This window comes from Patagioenas fasciata, chromosome 8, assembly GCF_037038585.1.
Source record: "Patagioenas fasciata isolate bPatFas1 chromosome 8, bPatFas1.hap1, whole genome shotgun sequence".
Taxonomy (NCBI): Eukaryota; Metazoa; Chordata; class Aves; order Columbiformes; family Columbidae; genus Patagioenas; species Patagioenas fasciata.
In genome coordinates, this window is record NC_092527.1 from 7737588 (window position 1) to 7761073 (window position 23486).

General features: G+C 50.0%; 1 protein-coding gene across 2 annotated transcripts in view; it reads left to right on the top strand.

Annotated features, from left to right (window-relative positions):
- The first annotated feature begins 1697 nt into the window (after window positions 1-1697).
- Window positions 1698-23486, top strand: part of ADAMTS14 (ADAM metallopeptidase with thrombospondin type 1 motif 14) — a 34724-nt gene continuing 12935 nt past the window's right edge. Inside the window, exons 1-7 of one of the 2 annotated variants that reach the window (XM_065843645.2) lie at window positions 1698-1817; window positions 2175-2596; window positions 8713-8869; window positions 10557-10753; window positions 17428-17511; window positions 19089-19245; window positions 23260-23365. In XM_065843645.2, coding sequence (XP_065699717.1) covers window positions 1745-1817; window positions 2175-2596; window positions 8713-8869; window positions 10557-10753; window positions 17428-17511; window positions 19089-19245; window positions 23260-23365 — 1196 coding nt within the window. In that variant the 5' untranslated portion in view covers window positions 1698-1744. The remainder of the gene's footprint in view (window positions 1818-2174; window positions 2597-8712; window positions 8870-10556; window positions 10754-17427; window positions 17512-19088; window positions 19246-23259; window positions 23366-23486) is intronic. The other variant, XM_065843646.2, reaches the window with a different exon arrangement.

Sequence of the window (23486 nt, forward strand, 5' to 3'; positions counted from 1 at the left end):
TTGGAGCACAAGTTCTTTTTCTCTCTCTTTCATGCAAATAATATCGTGTCTGTTTAATTATACATTGCACTATCCAACAGAAGCATGTGAAGATTTAATTCCGGAAATAAAATCTTCTGACTTGAAATTCTCTTTCTCTAGTTCAAGTGAGCTTATTCATCTATTTTCTGGAGATATCTTATGGCTCTACCCACAGGGGCTTTCTGGTTGGATTTTGATTCCTGAGACCAGGCTGAACTCTGCTTTCCCCAAAACCCAACCCAGTCACCTCCAAGGGTTTCCCCATCCCCACGCATGGGTCCTTCCAGCAGCCCCACCATTTCCAGATGTCCATGTTAGAGGTAAGCAGGGCTTTCAAAGGTGGCTGTTCTCAAGTGGTGGTCTTCTCCTGCCACTTCTGGCATCGCTGTGCTGCTTGTCTGGGAGCAAAGCTCCAACCGAGGTCCTGCTGCAGAGATCCAAAATAATAATCCTAATGGTCTGAAGTTTGAAGTCTGACACGTTGTTTTCCCTGCTTACCTTTCCCATTGTGCTCTGGCTCCTGAGGTGGCTTCGAACACAAGGTCTTCAAGGCAGGGATTAACTCTTAGGACAGGCTTTTTGCATCCCTGAGGCCCCAGGTAAGTATAATCCATGCACAACCAGCACAACTGGTATTACCGGTGCTGTATCACAGCCGCCTTGCTCAAGCTGGCCTTAGAGTCCTGGCCAGAATGCGATTTAGGGAAAAAACAGTAGCAGTACCAGAGGGCATATTCCTCTGTTGATGGAGGGGAGGTTTGGGCAAGAGATGCTGCTTTAGAGGGTTCTGGTGGCTGCCTATCCGCTGCCTGGTGCTTTAAGTGTTCATGTAGTGGGTGTCTTCTGTTATGAAAGCAAGCAATGTGAGAAACTCTTCTACTGGGGCTTTTGATTTATTGAAATGCTCTTTATTTATTTGCCCCTCCGAAGGGTGGTATTGTGGAGCCTGATGTAGTGAACTGTGCGGTCCCCAGCCGCAAAGCTTTGGTGATGCCCTTAGGAAACCCAGACGATAGTCATCCTTGGAAAGCCAGAACCACGGCATCGAGAAACAAAGTGCGAGCGTCTTCTCCCATCACATCTCTTCCCAAAAAAAGAGAGATCAACCCAGGATGTTTACCTACACCCCATGAGGCAGCAGCGGCTTAAGCGCTGGAAGATGATTTGGCTGCACTGTGGAGCTCCAGGTCCCGCTGCAGGGGGGTGGTTTTGGGGAGAACCCCGCGGCAGGGAGGGAAGGGGCAGAGCCGAGGCGAGGAGGGAGCTCCGGACGCGCTTCGCCTTTGTTCGGCCAGGGCTGGAGCCGAGCGGGGGAGGGACGGAGGGAGCCGGCTGCCCGAAAAGGCTTTTAAAAATATAATAAAACAACAATTAAAAAATTCTCTAAGAAAAGAGTGGTCCGGGCGCAACCCGAGAACTTTTTATTGCTTAGTAAAAAGAAGAAAAATAAAATAAATAAAAACAAATAAAAAAGCCACCCCGAACTCCCACCCCTTCGCGCAGACCCTGCCCCCGTCCCGCCCCACGCCGCGCACGGGGCCGCGGGTGCGCAGCGCGGCTCCGCCCGGCCCCCTCCCGCCCTCCCCCGGAGGCGGCAGCGGCGGCGGCGGCGGCGGGAGCGGCCCCGGCTGCGGCGGCGGCGGCGGGGGGAGGCGGGGGCGCCGGGCGCCGCCCGCCCCGCATCCCGCCCGCCCCGCAGAGCCCGCCGCGCCGCCGGCCCCAAATGGATTATCTGCGGCTGGTGCTCTCCTGCCTCGTCCCCCTGCACGGCTGCCTGGCCGCCGGCAGCGCCCCAGGTACGGCCCCTTCCCCCCGGGGGGAGGTTGTTTTGACAGGTGGTTTGCACCCCGGAGGATGGGGAGGAAGGCGAAAGGGGGGGCGGTTGGTTTCAATGGGAAATTGGGGGAGATGGAGGCTGGGTGAGAAATAGTTGGCGTGTTTGGCATGCGAGAGGGGCACGTCAGCCAGAGTTTATTCTGCTACGTTTGAGGCGCCCAGTTAAAACTACAAAGCAGAGCAGCGTTGAGAGGGAAGAGCTGTTGTTGGGCTTATGGAGAGGCCGGTGGGGCTTGCCAAAGGCTGCATTGGCCACCAAAATCTCGGGATGCTCAGTGCCCGTCACCCAGCTCTTTCGCTTTGCCTTGTCCCTGCAGAGCTGCTCCTGTCCGGCAAACTCAGCGAGTATGGTGTGATCGTCCCCTTCAGCACCGATTGCCGGGGTCGCTTCATCTCGCACGTGGTGTCCGGCGACGCGGCGGCGGGGATTGGCGAAGCCCCTTGTCCCCCAGCCCCACGTCCGTCGCGCCGCCGTGTCCCCCGCAGCCCCCTGAATGAGTCCCTGCAGAACCGCGGGGCTGGTGGCCGCTTGCTCTACTTCAACGTCACGGTTTTTGGGAAGGAGCTGCACCTCCGGCTGAGGCCCAACCGGCGACTGGTGCCACTGGGCGCCGTGGCCGAATGGCAGGAGGATTTTGAGGTGCTTTTCCGGGAACCCCTCCAACAGCGGTGCCTTTTCACTGGGGACATCTCTGACATGCCCGGTGCCGCCGTGGCCATCAGCAACTGCGACGGACTGGTAAGCTCGAGGCTGGTGGGGTGGTTTGTGCACGCTTTTTGTGTTTTGGGGTGGTTTTCTCTGAAGGGGTAGATCGTGGTGTCCCGAAACCTGATGTTTTAGGTGCTGCATCTCCCCTTTACCAGCTGGATGCTGCGGGTTCCCTTTCCCCATGTGGCTTGTGGCGTAAGGCAGGGCACGTGCGATCGCTCCATCCCTCTGCTATATGTGCGGCGAAACAGCTATATTTATTTAAAGGGATGTTAAAAGTTCCCTGTCCCATGGCTGCGCTGCCTCCTGCCTGGAGGTGGATGAAGTTCCTGCTTCAGGAACTTTTTCTCTGTGTTTCCCACCTCTCAAACAAGGCTGAGTGAGCTCAAGCGTCTCCTGCAGTCACTGTTGGCGTGTGGTCTTGCTCTTGCTAAGCATCTTTTTTGGAGGAGGACCTCTTTTATTTTCCTAATAGCTGACATGCTCAGAGCCTTTTGGCTTTCAGAGCACCGTTCATCACCGGTAACTTACTACCACAGTGCTTTAATTACTTTAACTGGCTCTGTTACTTCCTTCGCCCTGGCATCTGCTCTGGCCCTGAGTTTCTTACCTTTGATATGCTTGAAGAATCACTGCTTATTTTTTAATACCTTTGGCCCATTACCCTTCAAATTTCCTTTGAGCCAATTTCATTCTTGCTCCTGGTACCACTTCCATTACTCCTGGGTTGGAGTAAAAGTCTTACTTTGTCCCCCTTTGTTTCCTTTTAATAGTTCTTTTTTGGTTGTTTTATTCTGGGAGTTCCTTAGCCAATTTTGTCTGCTAGCACGAACAATTCGGCATTCCTTTCTTTTTATACAGTGCCTGGTGTTACTATACAAGCAGAAATGATAGAGCAGCACAGCTAGAAATACGCGCTTTGCCTACATATAGTAGTTTATTTTTGTTTTTCCAACAGTTTTAGCACATAATCCGCACCTTTTGAAGCATTGTTTTTGGAAGTGGGATGAAGCTGTGAACTTGCAGACATTTCTCTGTGACACAGATCAGGCTGGAGCCGACGAATTCGGGCAGGCTTGAAGGCTTTAAAGATATTTCCTTAACTCCAGCAGGCTGTGTCTGGGAGGAAAACCTGGTTTCTAAGAGTGCAGATGGCATGGCAGATACAATTCCTGCTGGCATGGCGAGCCAAAGGATGCTGGAAGCAGTGGAGTCCATGTCCTGCTGTGACAAGGATGGCCCAAGGGGGTTTCTCTTCCCTGGAGCCCATTCTGCTCTTGGGCTCCATCTCAAGTAGGCTTTAGTTTAACTTTTCCAAGCTTTTCTAGACTTTAGCCTCAAGTGCTCCTGTCTCAGCCCCTTGCACACCTTCTCAAGCAGGGGTTGTCATTGTTTTTGCCCTTGTTCCAGCCATCTCTTGGTCACAGTGGTGCCGGTTTAGGATGTAGCTTGTGCTGCAGGATGCTTTTGAGTGTGGATTTAGGCGGCCATACCTGCCCTGCCACCCCGATATCCCCAAACCCACTCTTTTAAGCTCCTGTATAGGAAGGAGTGGCACTTGCTTCATCTCTCTTTCCCTTCATCAACCCCCAGCTTTAACGCCGAGGGCTTCTGCCAGGTGGTTTTGGTGCATCCTCATTTCCGAAGTTATCCTGGGACACGGCTTTAGCATCGCGGTTGCTGATCTGTTTGTCTCGCAGATGTTTTATTTCTTGATCTAGAGCTGCAGCAGCACTAGGGAAGAGATTTTTATAATTCTTTTTTTTTCTTGCGATGTATTTATTGCTCCGTGGCCAACAAATAAATGCCCTGGCCTCAAGCAGCAATTTCCCATCATGTGGCGAAGCACATGTGGCGATTGCAGGCTGGGGGAAGAGGTCAGGCTCTGTTCCTCCCCGGCAAAGAGAGTTTTGTGCTACATCCAACAGAGCAGTTGGTTTCTCTCTCACACGGGTTTTCTGGCTGGTGTAGATTGCTGTATGGTCCTAAGGCTTCAGTTAGTCCGACAGCTCATATCTTCGTGTCTGCTCAGGGTCTGTTCCCTTTGGAGTTGCGAGACCAAGAGGACCCCCAAAAACCAGCAAAAAGAGCTTGATTTAGCAAGTGGAGCAAGCAACAGAGATAGGCGTGGATGGGGTGGGAGGATGGTATTTATTATTTATACCTCCAGTATGGCTTAGCTTAGCTGCTCTTCAATATGCACGTACCCCTGGAGTAGCTGTGGGCTCCTTCTGGAAGGGGAACTGTGGCTTTTGCATCCCAATATAGCGTGCGTGGGAAGCGCAGGACCGCGTTTGGGTCAGAGGAAGCGTTCTGGGATGAAGGCTGTGTACACAAAGAGATTACGCTGTATATAAACAGAGACTGAGATTATAAATAATGAGGGGAAAAAAACACACGGCTCTTTAAAAAGAGACTACGCATTAAGTCTTTCCTAGATCCATATTTAGCCATGGAAGTGAGCTGTTTTTTTTTTTCATAGATGCCAAACCCGTGGCACCTTCCATGGCTGTTATTTGCTGCAGGGATCCACACATGAAAATCCATCTATTTTTTTATTTTATTTTATTTTTGGCAAGGGTTTCTTGTACCGGGGTAGGAAGGTGCTGTTGTCCATAACATCATTTCAAAGCTGATCCAAGCCACCAAATTCCTAACAGCTAAAGTGCCATTAGTCAGGAATCTCCCCAGGCAGACACATCTTTCTGCAGCAAAGACATCCATCCCATCTTTCCATGCTGGCCATAGCAGCGTGTGGTTGGCCTCAGATCCTTTGTGCTTTGCTGGTTGCAGAGATGGGTGAAGAATTTTTGCCTGTATTTGCTTTCCGTGGGTGACTTTTCCCCCGCTGCTCTCTGGGATTGTTTGCACCAAACACCAACGTGCTGCAAACTGTAGAGCCAGCGTTTTCCATCCCTGTCGCCCTGGCCTGCTTCGGATGGATGGCGGCAGATAAGCAGAGCACAAAAGCCCTCAGGAGCATCAATTAATAGGGAACGAAGAGAGAAGCACTCCCCATAATGATGCCTCAGTGCAAAAAGGATGGCTTTGTCTTTCCAGGGTTTTCCCGGAATGGTACAGTTAATTTTGAGAAGAAAAAAGGTGCTGGTTTAGATGCCTGGGGGGTGAGATGTTTCAAGGTGCTGCTCTCAATAGGAATCGAACAAACATGGTATTTTACCCCCAGTTTCACCGGTGGAAATCTCTCTCTGCGTCTGCTTAGCATCACGCACAAGTTTGCAGTAATGGGCCATGTACTCTGTAAAGAGCAAGGAGCGAAAGTCTCAGTGGTTAATTATCTCGGTTAATTTCATGCTCCCCCGTGAATCCAGTGAGCTGGCAGATGGAGAGGTACCCAAACAGCGACCAAGCACCTCTGGGCCGTGAAGAGTGGTGTCTTGTGATGGTGACTGCATTCCCACAGCCCAGCTTTCTGGGGCTTTTTGTCCAAATTAAGTGTGAATCGGGTAGGAAAAATACATACTATGCACACAGCTGGCTTTCCCCTCCTCAGCGCTGTTTGCTTCTCTGGCTTTATGAATTTTTCCACATTTCAGCTCTGTTGAAGTGTCAGAATTTCCTGAATTCCCGGGGGAGCTGGAGGTTTTTACCCAGCGGTGGTGGAGGAACTGCGTACCCAGGGTGCTGGGGGGGATCCCCCTTAGCAGGAGGCTGGACCGGGGCAGTGGGGCCGGTTCGTCTCTCCCGTCGCCTCGGGAGATGGAGGAGGGCTGGACGAGTGACTGATTGATCACTGAGGATGGGATCGATCTCTTGGCAAGAGCCCAAGGGAAGCTTATTGGGTTTCTTTGGGTGGTGTCTGGTCTCTCTTACCTCCTCCCTACAGTTATAACCTTCCCAAAATGCTGAAATACAACCCGAGCTGCTCCGTTTTAAGACCGAGCAGGTTCGTGCATGCCTCTTGAAATGGTGTTTTGGGGTTAGTGTTTGTTTTATTATTATTTTTGTAAATGCCAAGGTGACTGCTGCGGTTTTTGTTGCATTTACGAGGTGCTCCAATCTGATGCGCATGCTTTGCCTGTCGGTCATTGCCGGAGCCAGCAGCATGTTGCATCCCGCCTTTGGGAGAAAGCATGGGCGAGAATATCTGGGCTGCTTTATTCCTTGAGCCATATCTAATCAGTCACGAGCTGCAGAGCAGCGCAACCCCAAGTGGGATGTGGCTCAGGACCAGGCTCTTTCAGGCTTTAATCCAGCCTTGCCCCGGCGTGGCTTTCCTCCGGCCACCTGACTCAGCAAGTCACGTTTTTTGCCGTAAACCAGCTTTGGGGTGCCTCGTCCCGGGTGAAACGCTCCATGGCAGGGCTGCGAGGGGGCAGTGGTGTCCCAGGAGACCCCTCTTGGGGCTGGGGTTGCTGCTTCTGCCATGGGGCGAAAATAGGATGCCGGCGGGGTACCGTGGTGGGTGCTTTCAGGTAGCCGGGGTACCACCCCGGCCCAGATTTGTAGCGACATGCGAACTGGAAGCACTTTGGTTGGTGGGAAATCATTGTTGTTCATTCATGCATGTGAAATCCAAGCGTGTTTGCGATGCCTGTGTCAGATGCCCGGTGCTCTGCCCTTTGTAGCGACTCGGTTTTGTGTTAAGCAATGGATGCCCACCTTCTCTTATCCTGAAATAAATCTTACCGTCATCATGGAATTGCCCGACTGTCACTGGGCCTGACTTGTGGGTTGGCTCCCTGGCTTGATCTCTGCCTTATCAACGCTGCCTTGCCTGGTGCTCCAGACTCTTGGTTGAACCTCACTGGGGGTGGTGGGACAAGCGAGGTCCTGCTCGGGTGACCTTAACATCTACCAGGAAGGACCTGAGATACGTGTGTCAAGCAAGTTGATCCTAGCAGAACTGCCCGTACTTAGATTCCTCGTGAAGGGTGTAAAATGAAACCAGCCAAAAACTTGCTTTCCAGAGGAGTTAAGCAGCTAATAAAACCCAAGTGGAGCAGGAAATTTGATGAAGTCTCCCAGAGCCAGGTTGGCTGATGCCACGATGAACGCAGCGGTATGTGAATGCAAAGGGGATCCAATGACCCTGGTGGGCTTGGAAGAGGCCCAGCTTTGCCTGGCTGTTTGAAGAGCCCTGCTCGTGTCTTCATCCTGCTCTGTGCAAAATATATATATGTATTTTTATTCTACTTTATTTGATGAAAGCAGTTCCAACGATGAACAGTTCCCTGATGAGGACTGCAGTAGGTACATGCTTGTCAAAGGCTTTGCTATAGGAACAGTTCCGTAATGTTCTGCCTGCGCTTTCCAGGCAGCTATTCAATAGCAGGCAGCAGCGGGCAGTGCTGGAGGAAGGAGGGAGCTGTGAAAAATGCTGGGCTGGGGGGGCTGCCCCTGGGATGAGAGCCAAATCCTGATGATCCTTTTGCTTGCCTGAGGTCCGAGCTGGCCGGCGCTGCAGGGTACGAGCGCTCGAGCTGATGTAAGGGGGATTTGATAGGAGCTGGGTGTTAATTAGGAGCAGGTCAGTAGCCAGGACAACATTCCCAGCAATGTTTGCCCTCTCATTCGTCTTCTCTTTCGTTGTAATGCTTTCCAGCTTCTCCTCCAAAGGGATTCCCCTGGGCTAATTCATGGGGCAGAGATGATGGTTTCTTTTTCCTTCTCGCCATGACTGCAATTAGTAGTGTTGGTGAAATGGCTGATTAGCCCCCCATCATCATGGGGATGGGGGTGAGGATGGGGTGGATATAGGGAGGCGAGGTGGGGTGGGAGCCTGTCCAGCCTGTGTCCCCCAATGGGCAGGGTTAGGCAGAACAACTTGTTGCTGGTGATGAGGAATGGAATTTCCCAGCCACATAAAGACATAACTTGAATTTGGGCCAGGGTTTTTGTTGTTTTATTTTTGTTGTTTGGTTGGTTCCCCCCCCCCTTTTTTATTTTTTTTTGCATCTACAGGAGAAATTAAGGGTCATCATACACGCACATGGTAACGGATCCACCCCAGTGCCATGGATTACCAGCAGGACAGCTGGTTTATTTGTGATGCTTTTCCCCCTTGCATTCATGCGTGTTCTGTGCCAATCTTTAATGAGTACATTGAATGTGTACGTACGCCTGTGCATAAATAAAAACACACCTTTTTTCCCTTCTTTTCTTCATTTTTTTGTGGAGTCCAGGCTGGCCTGATTCGGACAGACAGTAATGAGTTCTTCATCGAGCCCCTGGAGAGGGGGCAGCAGGAGACGGAGGAGCACGGGAGGGCCCACGTGGTCTATCGCCGCTCGGCCATCCGGCAGGACGGTGCTGAGCCCCACCAGGACCTCCACCCCGAAGGTAGGGACTCCTCAAGTCTTGTCTTTTCCAGTAATTTATAATAACTATTTCTTGTAGGGGGGAGGATTACTCCTTCTGCTTGCCCACTGGCTTTAGGCTGGCTTTACCTGCCCATTGGGTCATCAGTGAGAATAAAGGAAACAAAACGCTGGGCTATTGTTGGGAACTTTTAAATTCTTCCAAATTTCAGTTAAAATTGCCTGAGTTGTATATGAGTTATTCTTCTTCCTCTTCGAAGAGGAAAAGTCTTCTAGATGGATGTGATCAGGCCTGTGGATGTTTTTTGGGATGGGAAGCAGAGCTGGGACTCATGAGCGAAGGGGTCAGGAGGAGCCGGACTTGGTCCGACTTGGCTTCCAACTGCAACTTAGAGATGTAGGTGGTGCAGTCTTGTTTTAGTCACCTATACGTTGTGAAACACGGCATTTATTTGACTTTTTAACAGATGATAGAAGCTCTTCCTTTTCCCACTGTTCATTATTCGTTTTGCTTTTCTAGTTCCTTGTCCTTTTTTTTCTTCTTCTTTACCTTTACCTTTTAATAGCATCACTTAGCTGTGCTCTGCATGCATAAATCGCCTGCTGACTTCCCTTCTCACCTGCACCAACAAGTGTTAACAAGCATGAGGTCAACGTTGTGCAACAGCACTCTATAAACCTATTTATATTTACCTAGAGGCATTAGCCTTCCCTGGTGTTTATTCACCTCTTGTGACACCATAATCAGCTCCCTAATTAAAAAAAAAAAAAAGTTTTAAAAGTGTCCCAAGGTGTGTTTGTTGCTTTTGTAGCATCACTAGTGGAGTTGTAATTGAGAGTTTCGAAGGCACTCCTGGGCGATGGGGAGAAGGATACTCTGAAGGATGAGGGATGCTCTGGCTGCAGCTATCTCCTCAGCTCCACATGTGTCCTCCCCAGCTATCCACCACTTCTCCAGGCGTCCCACCACCACCCAACGACACTATAGGACTGTCATTGCATAGATGTGTCTTTTGGTGCTGGTGTTGCCAATTCAGAGCCATTTCCCCACTGTACTCAGAATAGTTTGGGTTGGAAGGGACCTCCAAAGCTTCCTCAGTGCCACCCCTGCCATGAGCAGGGACATCTCCAGCAGCTCAGGTTGCTCAGAGCCCCATCCAGCCTGGCCTGGGATGTCTCCAGGGATGGTTCATCCACCACCTCTCTGACCAACCTGGGCCAGGCTCTCATCACCCTCAGGGCAACAATTTCCTCCTCATGTCCAGCCTGAATCTCCCTCCTTTAGTTTAAAACCATCACCCCTTGTCCTATCACAACAGGCCCTGCTAAAACGTCTGTCCCCATCTTTCTTATCAGCCCCTTTTAAGTCCAGAAAGACCGCACTAAGATCTCCCTGGAGCTTCTCTTCTCCAGCTGAACACCCCAGCTCTCTCAGCCTGTCCTCCCAGCAGAGCTGTTCCAGCCTCGGATCATTCCTATGGCTCCTCTGGCCCCTCTCCAGCAGGTCCATGTGTGTCCTGTGCTGAGGACCCAGAGCTGGACGCAGAACTCCAGGTGCAGTCCGTAGAGTAAGATGGATCAGCGACCTAGCTGGAGTTATATATCCTATTTATTTTTCCTGCTTAACGTATATATTTTTTGAGTGTCGCTATGGTATTGTATCACCTCAATGGCTGTTTCTCTGTCTGCCCTCCCTGTGTCTTGCTCAGTGCCTGGTGCACACGTGGGCGATCTCCCCAACTCCCTGGAGCTGATGACGGAGCGTCTTGGGGACGTGGAGCGCAAGAGACGTCATGCCAGGAAGGACGACTACAACATCGAGGTCTTGCTGGCGGTGGATGACTCGGTCGTACGCTTCCACGGGAAGGAGCACGTCCAGAACTACGTCCTCACCCTCATGAACATCGTAAGGCCCGGCTCTGGGGGGCTGTGGGCTCCCAGCTCTCCCTTGGTTTACTGCTCTTCCGGTGCTGCAAATCTGTTATCCTGGAAAAAAACAGGTTTGAGGGTGGAAAAGTGCTGCAGGAAGGGTTGTTCCTTCACTGGAACAGCTGTTTCTGGCACTTAATAGCTGTGGTAATTGGAGTGATGGAAACAGAGCCCTTTTATCTTCATCTCCATGACTTTCCCTGATCCCTGACCAGTAGCAGGGTCCAGCGTGTTGGTTGCTGTCACCATCTGTCACCCGAGTGCAAGAGCATCTTCTGTTTCTCCTGGCCAAGACCATCTCCTCCTCTTGGCTGAAATCTCAGCAAATGCTGGGAAAAGAGGGTGGTTGTTGACTATTTAGTTTGAAATTATGACATTATCTGTTTTGAAATGATGATGTTTATTTATTTAGTTTGAATGATATCTGTTGAGGGGGAGGATTTTTATGGATTTTCAAAAGCTTTTTCGTGTTTCTTGGAAAACCTGTGTACCTTGAGGGTTAGTCGGCTGTGTTTGAGAGGACTTTGTAGCAGCTTTACGGCAGCCCCACTTCTGCATCTCTCCTCGCTCAGTGGTGTGGGGCAGCCTGTGCTGGTTCCCTACGCCGCTTTTCTTTCCATCTTACGATAAAAACGTCTGTATTTTCCCAGTCCTGAGAGATGTGGAAGGATCAATATTTATTCAGCTATTCGTCTTGCAGAGGTTTGCTCCGCCAGCACCTGAATAGGGTCAGCATTCAAAGATCTCTTTGGTGCTCTGTCCCATTTTTGGTTTGCTTTCCATGCTTTATCCTCACCTCTATTTATTTTTACTTAAGTACCCTTTTTTCATGGTGATGGGAAGTGTTCAAAAGGCACAACCAGCTCAGAAATAGCCAAGCTATAAAGATGCTTTTGGTTGCTTGCGTGAGCGTTATTTCTGTCCTGATGGGGAGGCTCAGAACCATATTGCCTGGGGAAATTATCAATATAAGTGATAAGGATGTGCAGGATCAGAGGCCAAGCATAACGTGTCCAGTCCCAAACAGAGAGGATGTTGGTTATAAAAAGCAGATCTCATCATCGCAACATGTTATTCTCGGTTGCGTTATCCCGATTCCTGTGGTCAGATGCTCTCAGCATTGCTTAAATTCACTCTCTGAAGGTTTCTCCCCTTGGCTTATTAAAAATCCCTCTGCAGGCTTCCCTGTTCTGCCCCGGGGCTCTTCCCACGTTACGGGGTGGGAGGTGATGTCACTTTTCCTTTCCGATCGGGGCTGGGGGGGGAATGGATGGTTTGAATGCCTGGGGATTGTCAGCTCTAATCAAAAGGTTGGTTTTCAGGCGCATTTCATGGTTTCTACCCTGCGGGCAGGACTTTTCAGGGAGTGAATGTGCGGGATGCTGGGCTGGGAGAAGGGAGGATCGCTGCCTATTCAAACCAAGGCAGTGCTGGAGAGTTTAATGAATTAAATAAAGAGGGGGGAAAAAAGCAGCATCAATAAAAGGGGGGAGAAACAGGATAATGCACGCAATGAATACTTCCCCAAGTATTATTTCCTTCTATGCATTCTTCCCCCACCCCTTTCTCCTTTTTTACTTTCTGGTTTTTAGTGCGTTTTCGTTCCAGTTTTGCCGTGACCTCTGTCTGCCTCCTCTCCCCTCGGTGCTGCCTCGTTTCCTTACTGGCTCAGATTGCCTGAAAATACCCAATTCAGCAGAAAAAGAAAAGTGCTTTCTGGCCTGGATGGCAGAAGGGAGAGAGAGGAGGGCGCCGGGGCTTGGTGGGGAGGAGACCACACAGCTGAACACTAATCCCATTAGCTAGAGGCAAGGAGAGGCTTGGCCTGATCTCTAACGAGGAAAGGAGTGGGGCTGGAGGATGCTGGGGAGATGCTGCATGGGAGCAGCCAGCTGGGAAAACCTCCAGGAGTTTTCCTACCAAGGTATCTCCCAAGGAGAGGATGTAGTGAGCTTGCAAGTTCATCAAAAGCTTTCCTGGGCTTTTTTTTGGGGTCCCCACTGGGTGCTGGGGGCCTGGGGGGACACATACACCTGCCTGGTGCTGTGTGGGCTTGGCTTAACACGGCTCTGCTGTAGGTCGGGTCCTGGGGCTCCCCCCAAGACACAGACCCTTTTATTAGGAACTCAGTGTCAGCCGAAGCACGGTGATAAATGATTCGTCACGGAGAACAACCCTTATTTCATTGCCAGCAATGTGGATGCCAGGCTTTTCATTCAAGGGCGCTGTGTCCACGCCGGGAAGCTGATGTGAGGATGACTGCTCCTTTTGTGCACCGAAGAGCTTCCTTCCCAGCTCCCGGTCAGCGTTCCCAGCCTGCCTGTCCCTTCCCGGCTTGGAGCCTACCCCAAGATTTTGGGTCAGCTTGGAGCAAGTGGCGCTAGGTGGATCACAGGCTTGGGAAATGCATCCTGCCTTCAGTATATTCTCATTTTCTCCTTGCAGTCTTTTGATAGGAAGCTCAGTGTGAGCTTGACTTTCTTTGTTCTGAGTCGCTTTCCAGCCTTTGTGCCCAAATCAGAGGTTTGGCTTGCCAAAAAGCCTTTGCCATCCCTTGGTGTGGAGCTGGAGAAGGCACATCTGAGCCTGTCTCATCTCCAAGCTGGGCATCGCTGTGTCCGCCCTCACTAAACCTGACGCTGGGCTCTTGGGATGAATATTTGGTGAGGTGGCAACAATGTTTTGTGTCCTGCTTTGCTTTTCAACCTCTTGTCATTCAGTCGGGCTCCTTGGGTTTCTCCTCCCGCTTCCCCACTGCTCGCCCCTGATGCTCTCAAGGCCTTGCTTGAAGGACACAAGCTGAGCTGTGAGCTTAGTTAAGCCTGGCATTGGTGTTAGCTGGTTTGCTGGGCTTTTTGTAGGATGTTACCCCTGATTTGGTTAAGGATGCAAAGGTATTTGGTGTTTTCCCATTGTTTCAGGTTACTAGGGAAACCCTGTGAGTCAGAGCCCGATCCAGGCTGGGACTTGCCCGGCTCCTCTCTGGCACATGGGCTGAAATATTGTTCCCAGGGCTGAGCGACAGAGAGAGGCTCTGTGGAGGAGGGAGCTGGGAGAAACAAGTCAAACCTCCTGCTTTAATTTTAACCTGGGATTATCTGAAAAGCCAAGCCGAAGCGTGGATTGCTCAAGACACTGATTTGCTGAGCTTGATGCCATTTCAGGAGGGAGCCCAGTCTGAAATAATGGGCAAATTACAGCCCTACAGGGCTTTTGAACCATATCCTTGCCGACTGATAAGACCAGAAAATACCTCTGGTGTCTCTCTTACGTGTGCACACACTTTTTCCCACCCTTTATATAGGCTCATGTGTTTGTTGCTATGTTTTGGGGACAACATAGCCTGTTGCGTAGAGAGTTGGGATAAAATCTTGCTGTGCAGAGCAAGGCTCCCCTTTCCTCCATCCCTCTGTATAGAACAATGTCAGCACCCTGGGTTGGCCCTTGCAGAGGCATTCACGGCGGTGTGCATCCCTGCAAGGGGTGCAAGTGCACATAGCAAGCCTGATAATGTACTCAGGAGGTTTTTTTCCCCCATTTCTACCCCCTCAGCCCCAGCAAATTGGCTTGGGGTGAAGCTACCAGCGTGCAAATGGAGCGAGGGAATTAAAAAAGGAGCTGAAAGATGACTTGGCTGTTCTGGGGTTTTGAAATGTCAGCGATTCTGCTGGTTTGGCAAATTCTTCTCGTGTCTCTCTCTTGCTTTGTTTTCCTTCCCTGAGGAACGACGAGGTCTCGTCGCCGTTGCCAGTGCGGTTTGCTGTCGAGATCTCCTGTCTGGGGCTGCAGACGCGGGGCTGGCCAGACTTGCAGGGATTATTTAGCATTTAGGATGTAGGTAAGCAGCCCTGCTTGCCCCCAGCACCAGCGAGGGCTTTGGGGCAACACTTGGCAAATCCGTCGAGCGTTTTGGAGAGGTTGCAGGGGATTTTAATGTTCCTTCTTTTCGAAGCATTAGCATCGTCCCCTTGACATTGCAGGGCTGGGGGCTTTGCTGTTACATGTGGGCGCTCAGCGGGCTGGTTGTTGGTGCTGGTTTACTCTTAACAACCAGCTAGCCTTAAGGACAGCTCTTTTTTAGAAGACAAAGAAATCCTCTTTTAAATGAAATAGGAGAGCATTCTGTGCCGGGTGACAGTATTATGCAGCCTGGGCATCTACCCAGGTAGGCGGGAGGGATAAGAAGATCTTTATCTCCTCTGTCCTTGTGGCGGTGGATCCTTTTACAGAGCCCTTTGCTGAGCAGGTATTTTCTGGGGGATTTTCTTTGAAGGCATTGGCTGGGTTGTTGGTATCCGCAGAGGACAGGGGGACTTGTGCCAAGCCTACAAACTGCTCTCCGGGCCCATTTCCATCCCTGCTGCCGGCTTGACCCAGCTCCAGGCCAGGCTGATGGGCAGCAAGCGCCAAACCCTTTTTTTTTCCTCTATCAATTATTTATATCTGGCTATTAAGGGGAGTCCATAGCCCTGGGCAGTCTGCTTTCACATCTGCTTTCTGAATTAACCATAAAGGTTGCTGGCTGCCCAAGCTGGTATCTGCTAGGTACAGATCGCTGCCTAAATGCTGCCCTCCCCTAGACTAAACAGAGGCTGGGGTTTAAGGTTAACCCTTTATTTCAGAGCCTGGTCCCTGCTAGCTGGAGGAAAGCGAGATTTAGCACTGCTTTAACAGAAAGATTCAGGGGATTAAATACCATTTAATACCATTAAATACCATTTTGGAGTCATACAGCTTATTGCATTTGAGTCCCCTAATGAGTTGTTTCGAAGCTGCTCTTCCAGCAAGGATGTGCAGCACTGGGAAGGGCTCGATGAGTTTAATTGTTGATGCTGGTGAAAAGTATTGCTGTTCCCAAATTTTCCCTCTGCCAGGATAGCTCGTGTTGCCCGGGGGTGCACAGTTTGGGGCAGAGAGCATCCTTTCCCACTGGAAAAGTGGAGGAAATGGGTATGTTTTCCCCGTTGGTCCCCTGAACCATCCCAGGCCCACAGCATATTTTTCATTTCTCCCTCTCTCCCCATATTTCTATTACCTCACGTTAAGGCTGGAATATTTTTGTAAAGGTTCAAACTCCTGACTTCTCACATCCTCTAATGTGTTCTCCGGGATGCCGAATCCTCCTGCATCCCCAAATGTGGGACTGAGCGTGATCACCCTCCACCAAGGTGCTGCAGCCCTTTGCTGGGATGGATCCCCCAAAAAAGATTTGGCATTGGAAGAAATCCATCCTATTCTCATTTTTCTTGCAAAATGCATTTAAAAGGTCTTGGTGTAGCGTGAAGGAGCATCCTGACCATGATAGGCAGGGGTGAGCTGACGATGGGTTGTACGGCGCGATCTTTCCATGCTGATGAAGAAATGACGCCTGGGGCTTGCAGCATTAGTGGGGATGCACTGGGGATTGATTTATTGACTTGTTTTTAAATCAATTTTGCTGCGTTCAAGACACGACAGGCTCAGGACCTGCATCACCTCTCTGTAAAGCTCAGAGCTGCTCCATGGGAGTGTTGGTTGTCACGAGGAAACATCAGTGCTGGGGCTTTGGGTTTAAAAATGGCCTGAGTGGGTGTTTCAAACAAAAACACACGGCTTATAAATGGAGGGGCTTGTAAAGCACTCATGCAGCCTGGGAAATGGCTGACTGGATATGGGCAGCGGTAAAGAGGTAGTTGTCACCCACCCCTCAAGGAAGCTTCAAAAAGAGGAATGGAGGGGGGGGAAAAATAGAAAAGCTCCATAAATCTGGCTTTATAATATTCATCTGGTCTGGAAAACTGTGATAGAGTGGAGGCAAATTGTTTCTCTCTTGGACAAAGTTGAAAAAGTGTGTTTTAATTCAAGCAGTAATTCCAGTCAATATTAAAGATGGTTTTAATTTGACATTCTCAGCTTTTGTGGTGAACTCCCATTTGAGGCAGTGTTCGTTTTGGAGGCTTTTGGGGAATAAGAAAGTCTCATTCTCTCTCAGGATCCTTTGCACAGCTCTGTGCCTCTCTTGGTGGTACCGTCACCACGCTCAGCTCACTGGGACCTTTCTTGTCTGGATGTCTTCATCTCTTGGTAGCGCTTCGGCGTAGCATTTGTTTAGTCATCCTAGAGACGCAGAAGGAAAAGGTTATAGCTCGTTGTTTCCTTTGCAGTCATCTTTAATAGCCAACGTTGACAGATATCCTATTGACTCACGAGCCCTCCCCGTTCTTCTCATTGTATGGTCTTCTGGGGTTTCTGAAGTGGTAGGTCAACGTTGACTCAGCGGTATAACTGAGCAATGCCCTCGCTTTGATATGATTGCTCACCGCTCCCCAAAGAAACGTGTTTTTCCTTCTACCAAATGCAAGTCTGAAGTGGCTCACTGCAAGATGCTTGGTGGTGGAGGCAGCCTCATGGGAAGTACTTTTGATGGGCTGGGTGATGTCATTGACCCGTCCTGGGGACATTTGGCTTTTTCCAGCTTGGGTTTTTGATTTTTGTGGTTTTTACATGGGGGAAAATTAAACAAAAAATTGGAGGTGGGAGGAGAAATATGACATCTTTGCACCTGGTCTTGGAAAGCCCGGGTAGGATGCTGAGCACGGGAGCGTGGAGGACCAGAGGGGCCTGAGAGCTGCGATGGTCTTAACTTCTTCTCTATTTCCCTCCCTCCATCAGGTGGATGAAATTTATCACGACGAGTCCCTGGGTGTTCACATCAACATCGTGCTGGTCAGGATGATCATGGTGGGATACCGCCAGGTAAATACAGCGCTCGGGTGTGATGAGGAGATGATAGCCTGGTCCCATGGGACTTTTCCGGCTTGAGCTCTGCCCCATGAGGGAAGGAGAGTCACTGAAACGCAATACAGGTGCATCAGGCAGGTGCTGCTTCTCCTGAGGCTGGCAAGCATGTACTGACACCCTGGCTTAGTGCCTCCTCACCATAATATTTAGCACTTAGGTAAACCCTGGCTTGGAGACATCATAGAATCATAGGTTTGTCAGGTTACCTTTATTTTTGAGCTTGAGAGCTGAAAGATTTTTAATATGATTCAATTAAAGATTTTTCGATGTGATTTGCTATACTTCTTGTGGCAAGCCCTTATCTGACGTGAAGTGTTCTAGCAAGGGTGTTTAAGGAGTCAACATGGTGATGTCCTAGTGTATATGCTCCACAAATAAGCCCTGTTTGGTCTTGGGAAAACCCCTGCTTGTTACAGAAATCTGCTTGGCCAGCAGAAACCACATGCATCCGAGAGACACAGGGACGTTCTTGGGAGCAGGGACAAGGGTGGAAGCTGGCTTGTTTTTTGGAGGCTTCTAGGAGACCAGGAATATCTTCTCTGCCCAAGAAAGCCAGTAATAGGCTTCCTCCCAGTGGTGTTTGTGTGCGGGGCTGGGTCTATGGATGGGAAGGGACTTGGAGCTGTGGTGTTATGGCAGATATCCAAAGGGATGAGAACCGAAGGACTCTGTTTGGGATGATTTACGGTCCCAAAAACTGCTTGGGTTTGGGAATCATGTGGGGATCCAGATGTTTGAACCCAGGAGAGGTCTCAGCTCACCACTGTATAGGTCTGGTGCTTCCTGAGTGAGTCTTCCTGTGGCTTCTCGTCTCCCACCTTGTGCTTTGTAGGATTAAACTTCTGCGGCCTCCGCTTATGGGCCTGGGGAAGGGTAATATTTCTTACCTACCTTCCCACTGCTGTGGGTCAGCAGTTTTCTGCCTGAGAGCATGATTTATTTTATAGAGCATGATTTATTTTATAGGGCATAGTTTTGCAAAATGCTCAATTTGAAAAAAAAAAAAAAAAGAAAAAAGAGGGACAATGCAACTGCTAGAAAACAGTTTGGGACGCTCCTGCCTATTTTCTACCAGGGTCTTGGTCTCTGTGGGTCAGGTTTTACGTGGGAATCTTGCTCTGCTCCTTGCAGAGCATCAGCATCTGGCGATGTCTCGACAAGGAGCCTGTGCAGGAGCTGAGAATCCAAATCCTCATTGCTCCCCAGCTGCTCTCCTCTTCCATACACTGCTGCCCTGAGCGTTCGTGCGACCGAAGTGGGCTCATATACTCTCCTGTACGGGACCACATCCATTTGTGAGAATTATTTCTTTGCTGTTTTTAAATATAAAGAAAAGGTGCAAGATGCTTTGCAGATGCAAAGTGGGATGTTGTTGCTCCTAATAATGGAGAAGCACAGCTTAGGAGCCTTTCCAACCCCAAAACTCTTGGCAGGTTCCTTCTCCCCCACTAACTTACCCATCTTTTAATGTATTCTTTCTTTTTTATTTTTTTTTTTTAAATTGATGGATTTTTAAAAATTATTTTACGCAGTCAGTCAGCCTGATAGAGCGAGGGAACCCATCTCGGAGCCTGGAGCAGGTTTGCCGCTGGGCTCACTCGCAGCAGCGCTCCGACCCGGAGCACGCCGAGCACCACGACCACGCCGTGTTCCTCACCAGGCAAGATTTTGGTCCCGCAGGTATGCAAGGTACTGTATTCATCTCGATCAGGTATGTGCAGTTTGCCGGGGGAGAGGCAGCGAGGGGAGAGCATTTCTTGCGAGCGCAGTCTGTTTCTTGGCCAGCAAGGTCCAGAAAAAGGTTATAAGAGTTGCTATTTTTTTAATGTGAAGTAGGAGAAGGAATTAATCCAGACCATCAGCCTGAGTGGAGAAAAGATTATTAATTCTGCCCTTACTTTGGTTTTGTGCACCGATCCTCCCTGTCCCAAGGTGCCTTAAAACATTTAAAAATAACATAAAAAAGACGGAATACCACGGGGAGCTTCACAGGGCCTGTCAATGCTTCCCATCCTCTGGGAGACCTTTAAAACCTGTTTTTGCATGAGTTGGTTTCTTGGCCTTCTTAGGACTTGGACATGGGAGCATCGAGTAAACCCTGGGCCAAAGAGGAGGTCTTCCTGCAGTCTGCAGAAGCAGTGCTAAAAGTCTTCTCACCCTCTTGGCTTAGAGGCCACGCTGATGTGGTCAGAGAAATTGGAGACATAGGCAAAAAATGAAGAACAAATTTGCAGGAAAAGCTTCTGGCATTTCCTGGCTCCATTAGGAACACAGATGGTTTCATGGCATCACAAGAAGTGTCTTCTCCCACTTCTCCTGAGCAAGGCAGCAAGGTCTGAATTTCCCATTGGGAGATTCCCTTTGATGCCATGAACATGCTGGTAGCATCACACTAATTCATGTTAATAGCACAACTCCTTCTGGTGTGCATGGGAGGAAGGAGAGATGGAGAAGAAGTCCTGTCCTTGCCTTGATGACCTCCCTGAAGAGGGTCTCCCTGGAGCAGGGGATGAACTACAGGAGACACCCAGCTGGAAGCCCTCTTGAACGTGCTGTTGACCATCAAACAGCTTGGCTTGTGCCAGCAGCCTCCCTGCCAAGCCGTTGACCTGCTCCTTGTCTGGAGCTGCGCAGCAATGTGGGTGAAATACCAGGTTTTGTTTCATTTTTCTAGACCCTTCCTGGCAAAGTGGCTGTGTCCAAAGGCATTGGTGAAGTGGAGGAGACTTGCTGGGTTCCCCCTTGGTGGGAAGGAGCTGTGAGATCAATGGAGTAGCCCTGCTCTAGGGATGCTCGTACCAGCTCCTTCCCCTTTTCAGCGCGGATCTGGCTCCCTGCTTTTTGCACAGAAGTCCCTATGGCTTCAGTGTTCTTGCTTGGCTCTGTTTTGTGAGGCACAAGGTGCGGGTGTGTTCCTCAGCCACCAGGAGCTGCCCACTCATTGGGTTGCTGGAATAGTAACGCTTTGCTTATTCTTGCCTCTTTTTTTCCTCAAAATGATGTCCTTTTAGCTATGTATCATCCCTTTTCAGCTCAGGGCTAGATGCAATGATGGATCAGACTGTGGCACCTCCAATACTTGCTCATGGCGTATGTTCACTGGTGGTATCTAAGCAGCTTGTTGAGTTGATGGCTTCCTTGGCCGTTGGTGGTTGGTAAGCACCTGCCCTGCTCAAACATACCCCGAAGCTGAGGTGAAGGCAGAGGTGGTCCTGTCCTGAGCACCCTACAGCCTAAATCAACAAAACCAGGAGAAGGGGAGCCTTTGGGGATGAAGTCCTCAGAGTCACAGAGACTTGAAAATGAAGCCTAAATGTTAAGCCATGCTTAGCTTGATTCCTTGTCACTCCTCAGAATTGTGTGCCCAAAAAACAAGGGAGATGGGGCTGGAATCTTACTCTGACCCATGCGGTCTTCTTAGCCTGGGCTATTTCCATGCCATAAGCCAGCTGCAGGTTGTAAATTATTAATTGCTGGTGCTGAAGCCCTGTCTAAACCAGAAGTGCGTGCTGCGTCCCTCTGCAGTGGACAGGCATGGAGGACTTTCTGGTCCAGGCTGAAGGATGCTTGTGCTTTGATGTAATTTGCTGCCTTGTAATCATGCACAGTTGGCCTTGGAGCAGGCTGGTTATCCATGTAAAAGGTCAGAGAGGCTGGCAGGAAGTAGGAGATGTCTATAAAGAAGAATAAAGCATGTTTGGAGGAAGCAAGAGGCTGGCTGGTGTCTTGCTGGTGTAGGGAGGACATGCTGCTTCTCCTATGTGTGTGTCTGGTAAGTGTTTGCAGGCTAATCTGGTTTTTACCGATTAAACACTTTCCAGGCAGTTACTTCTCGACATCGTTCTCTGTGGAGAACCCTTTATTTTTTCAGTTCTCCCTGGGGTCTTAATGATGAGAAACCAGTGTCTGCTTTCCTGACCATGCACCTTTTCATATCCCTTTGTCCCCTCTCCTGTCCAGACATCCAGGGCCTCCTTGGCTGGGAATTTGTCCCGTTTTCATCTCAGACAAACAACATTGGCTCTCTCCTTGTGCAGAAAACTTGCCACATGTTTACTCTTTCTTTTGGAAAGTTTCGTGGTGGGGGCAGAAAAGGATTATTTTAAAATGATGTATCCAGGATTTGACTCATTACTGTGTGGTTAAACTCAATTATCTGATTCTCTCTCAGACTCTTAGTTTGACCTACTACTTTTTGCTTTCCTTCTGCCCATTGCGCACGTCATTTCTCCACTGTCTTTCTTGAGATGTTGTAATGTATTTGTTCGTTGGAGTAAGTCTCGTTGCCCCCTTCACTGTGAGGATGATAAAAAAGGAAACGTTTCCCCCATTAGCTAAACCTTTGAGTGTATTTATTGAGGGAGGCTGCTCTGAAGAGATCCTTGAGGTTGCAGAGGTTTCTCTGAGGCTTCGTGGCGCTTTGCAGGCAGAAGCGAACTTGCTCCGCGTGTGATGAGAATTGGGTGTTCATTTAATCTTGGGCTTTTTGCTCAGCAACTTGGATTCATCTGACGTCTCCTTCACTTGGAGCACAGGTAAAAGCACATCCATTACTTCCCACAGAACACCATGTGAGTGAGCTCTTCAAAGGTCGGTGTCTAGGCTTGCTTTGAAAAAATTACATTATTATGATGAGAGAAGTTTCCTTTAGAAGTTCCGATGCAGGTGGACACCCCTCAGCTGGTAAATTGATACACCGAGGGAAATACTCACTCCAAATCCCCTTGGTTTTGCCTTATGCCTGGGGTGATGGGAACTTTGCATCTTTTCCTCTTCCACACAGTTAGTCACAAGTGGTTCCCTGGGCACTGACTTGGTGTGGAATGAGTGGCCCACGAGGATGGTGGCTCTGTGGACCCCATTTTTTGGCCAGGGTGTGTGCAGGAGGGCAGGATAGGGGTGTGCGTCCCCGCTCAGCTCATCAACGTCCCTCTTGGCTCAGCAAGCTTTCCTCTTGGGGCATCACTGTCCCCAGGGCAGCGTTACTCAGCATGGTCCTGCCCTGCTTCTGTCTCTTGGACCTGTAAGTCCTTCCATCACTAACTTTCTGCCCCTTGATGCCAAAAAGGGTCAATCCTTTAAAAAAACAAAAAAGGAAAGTAAATTCTAGAAGGTGCCAAGGGATTCATTGAATTGGGTAGAAATAATGTGAGAAAAGAGGGAAAAGAAGCTCAAAATGGAGATGATGCATTGCTGATGCGTGGGGGGAAGGTGTCCCTGCCCCGCAGCTGCCCCACTGCACTGCACTTGATCGAGGGTGGGGGACCAGGGGGTGCATGGTCCTGCCTGGCTCTGCCTGGGGCTGGTCTGGGTGCATGTGTAGGGGCATCACAGGGGTCTCTGCGGGGGCTGAGGTGCTGTTTTTAGCTCTGGGGGAGACCTCATGCCTTTTGTTCCATCTCTTCCTTTCTTCTTTGTTTTTGTTTTGGCACGAGGGCAGAGAGATGCCAGCGAGCCTTGGCATACCCTCCGCCTGCTTTTGGCACTGGTGGCCACTGGCCGTACTGGTGAGCAAGTCCTTGGGCTGCTGTCCAGGTGACCCGGGCACCTCTTTCTCTTTCTTTTCTCCTCCCATTACAGTGAAGCCAGGCAGGGGCTTGTGTTGTGTTTTGTTTTCTTTAATTTTTCATTCCACCCCCACACTTCTCTCAAAGGTTTTCTCTCTCTTCTCTTCCTCCCTCCTTCCCTTCTCGCTTGCCCCAGGTTACGCACCGGTGACAGGTATGTGCCACCCGCTCCGCAGCTGTACCCTCAACCATGAAGACGGCTTCTCTTCGGCGTTTGTGGTCGCACATGAGACCGGCCATGTGTAAGTCACAGGGACAGAGCCGGCTGTCCCCTCTGGTGGCTTTTCCCCTTCCTCTGGTGATGTGGTGGGGCCAGCAGATTGGGGACAAGCATGATCACAGAATCACAGAGTGTCAGGAGTT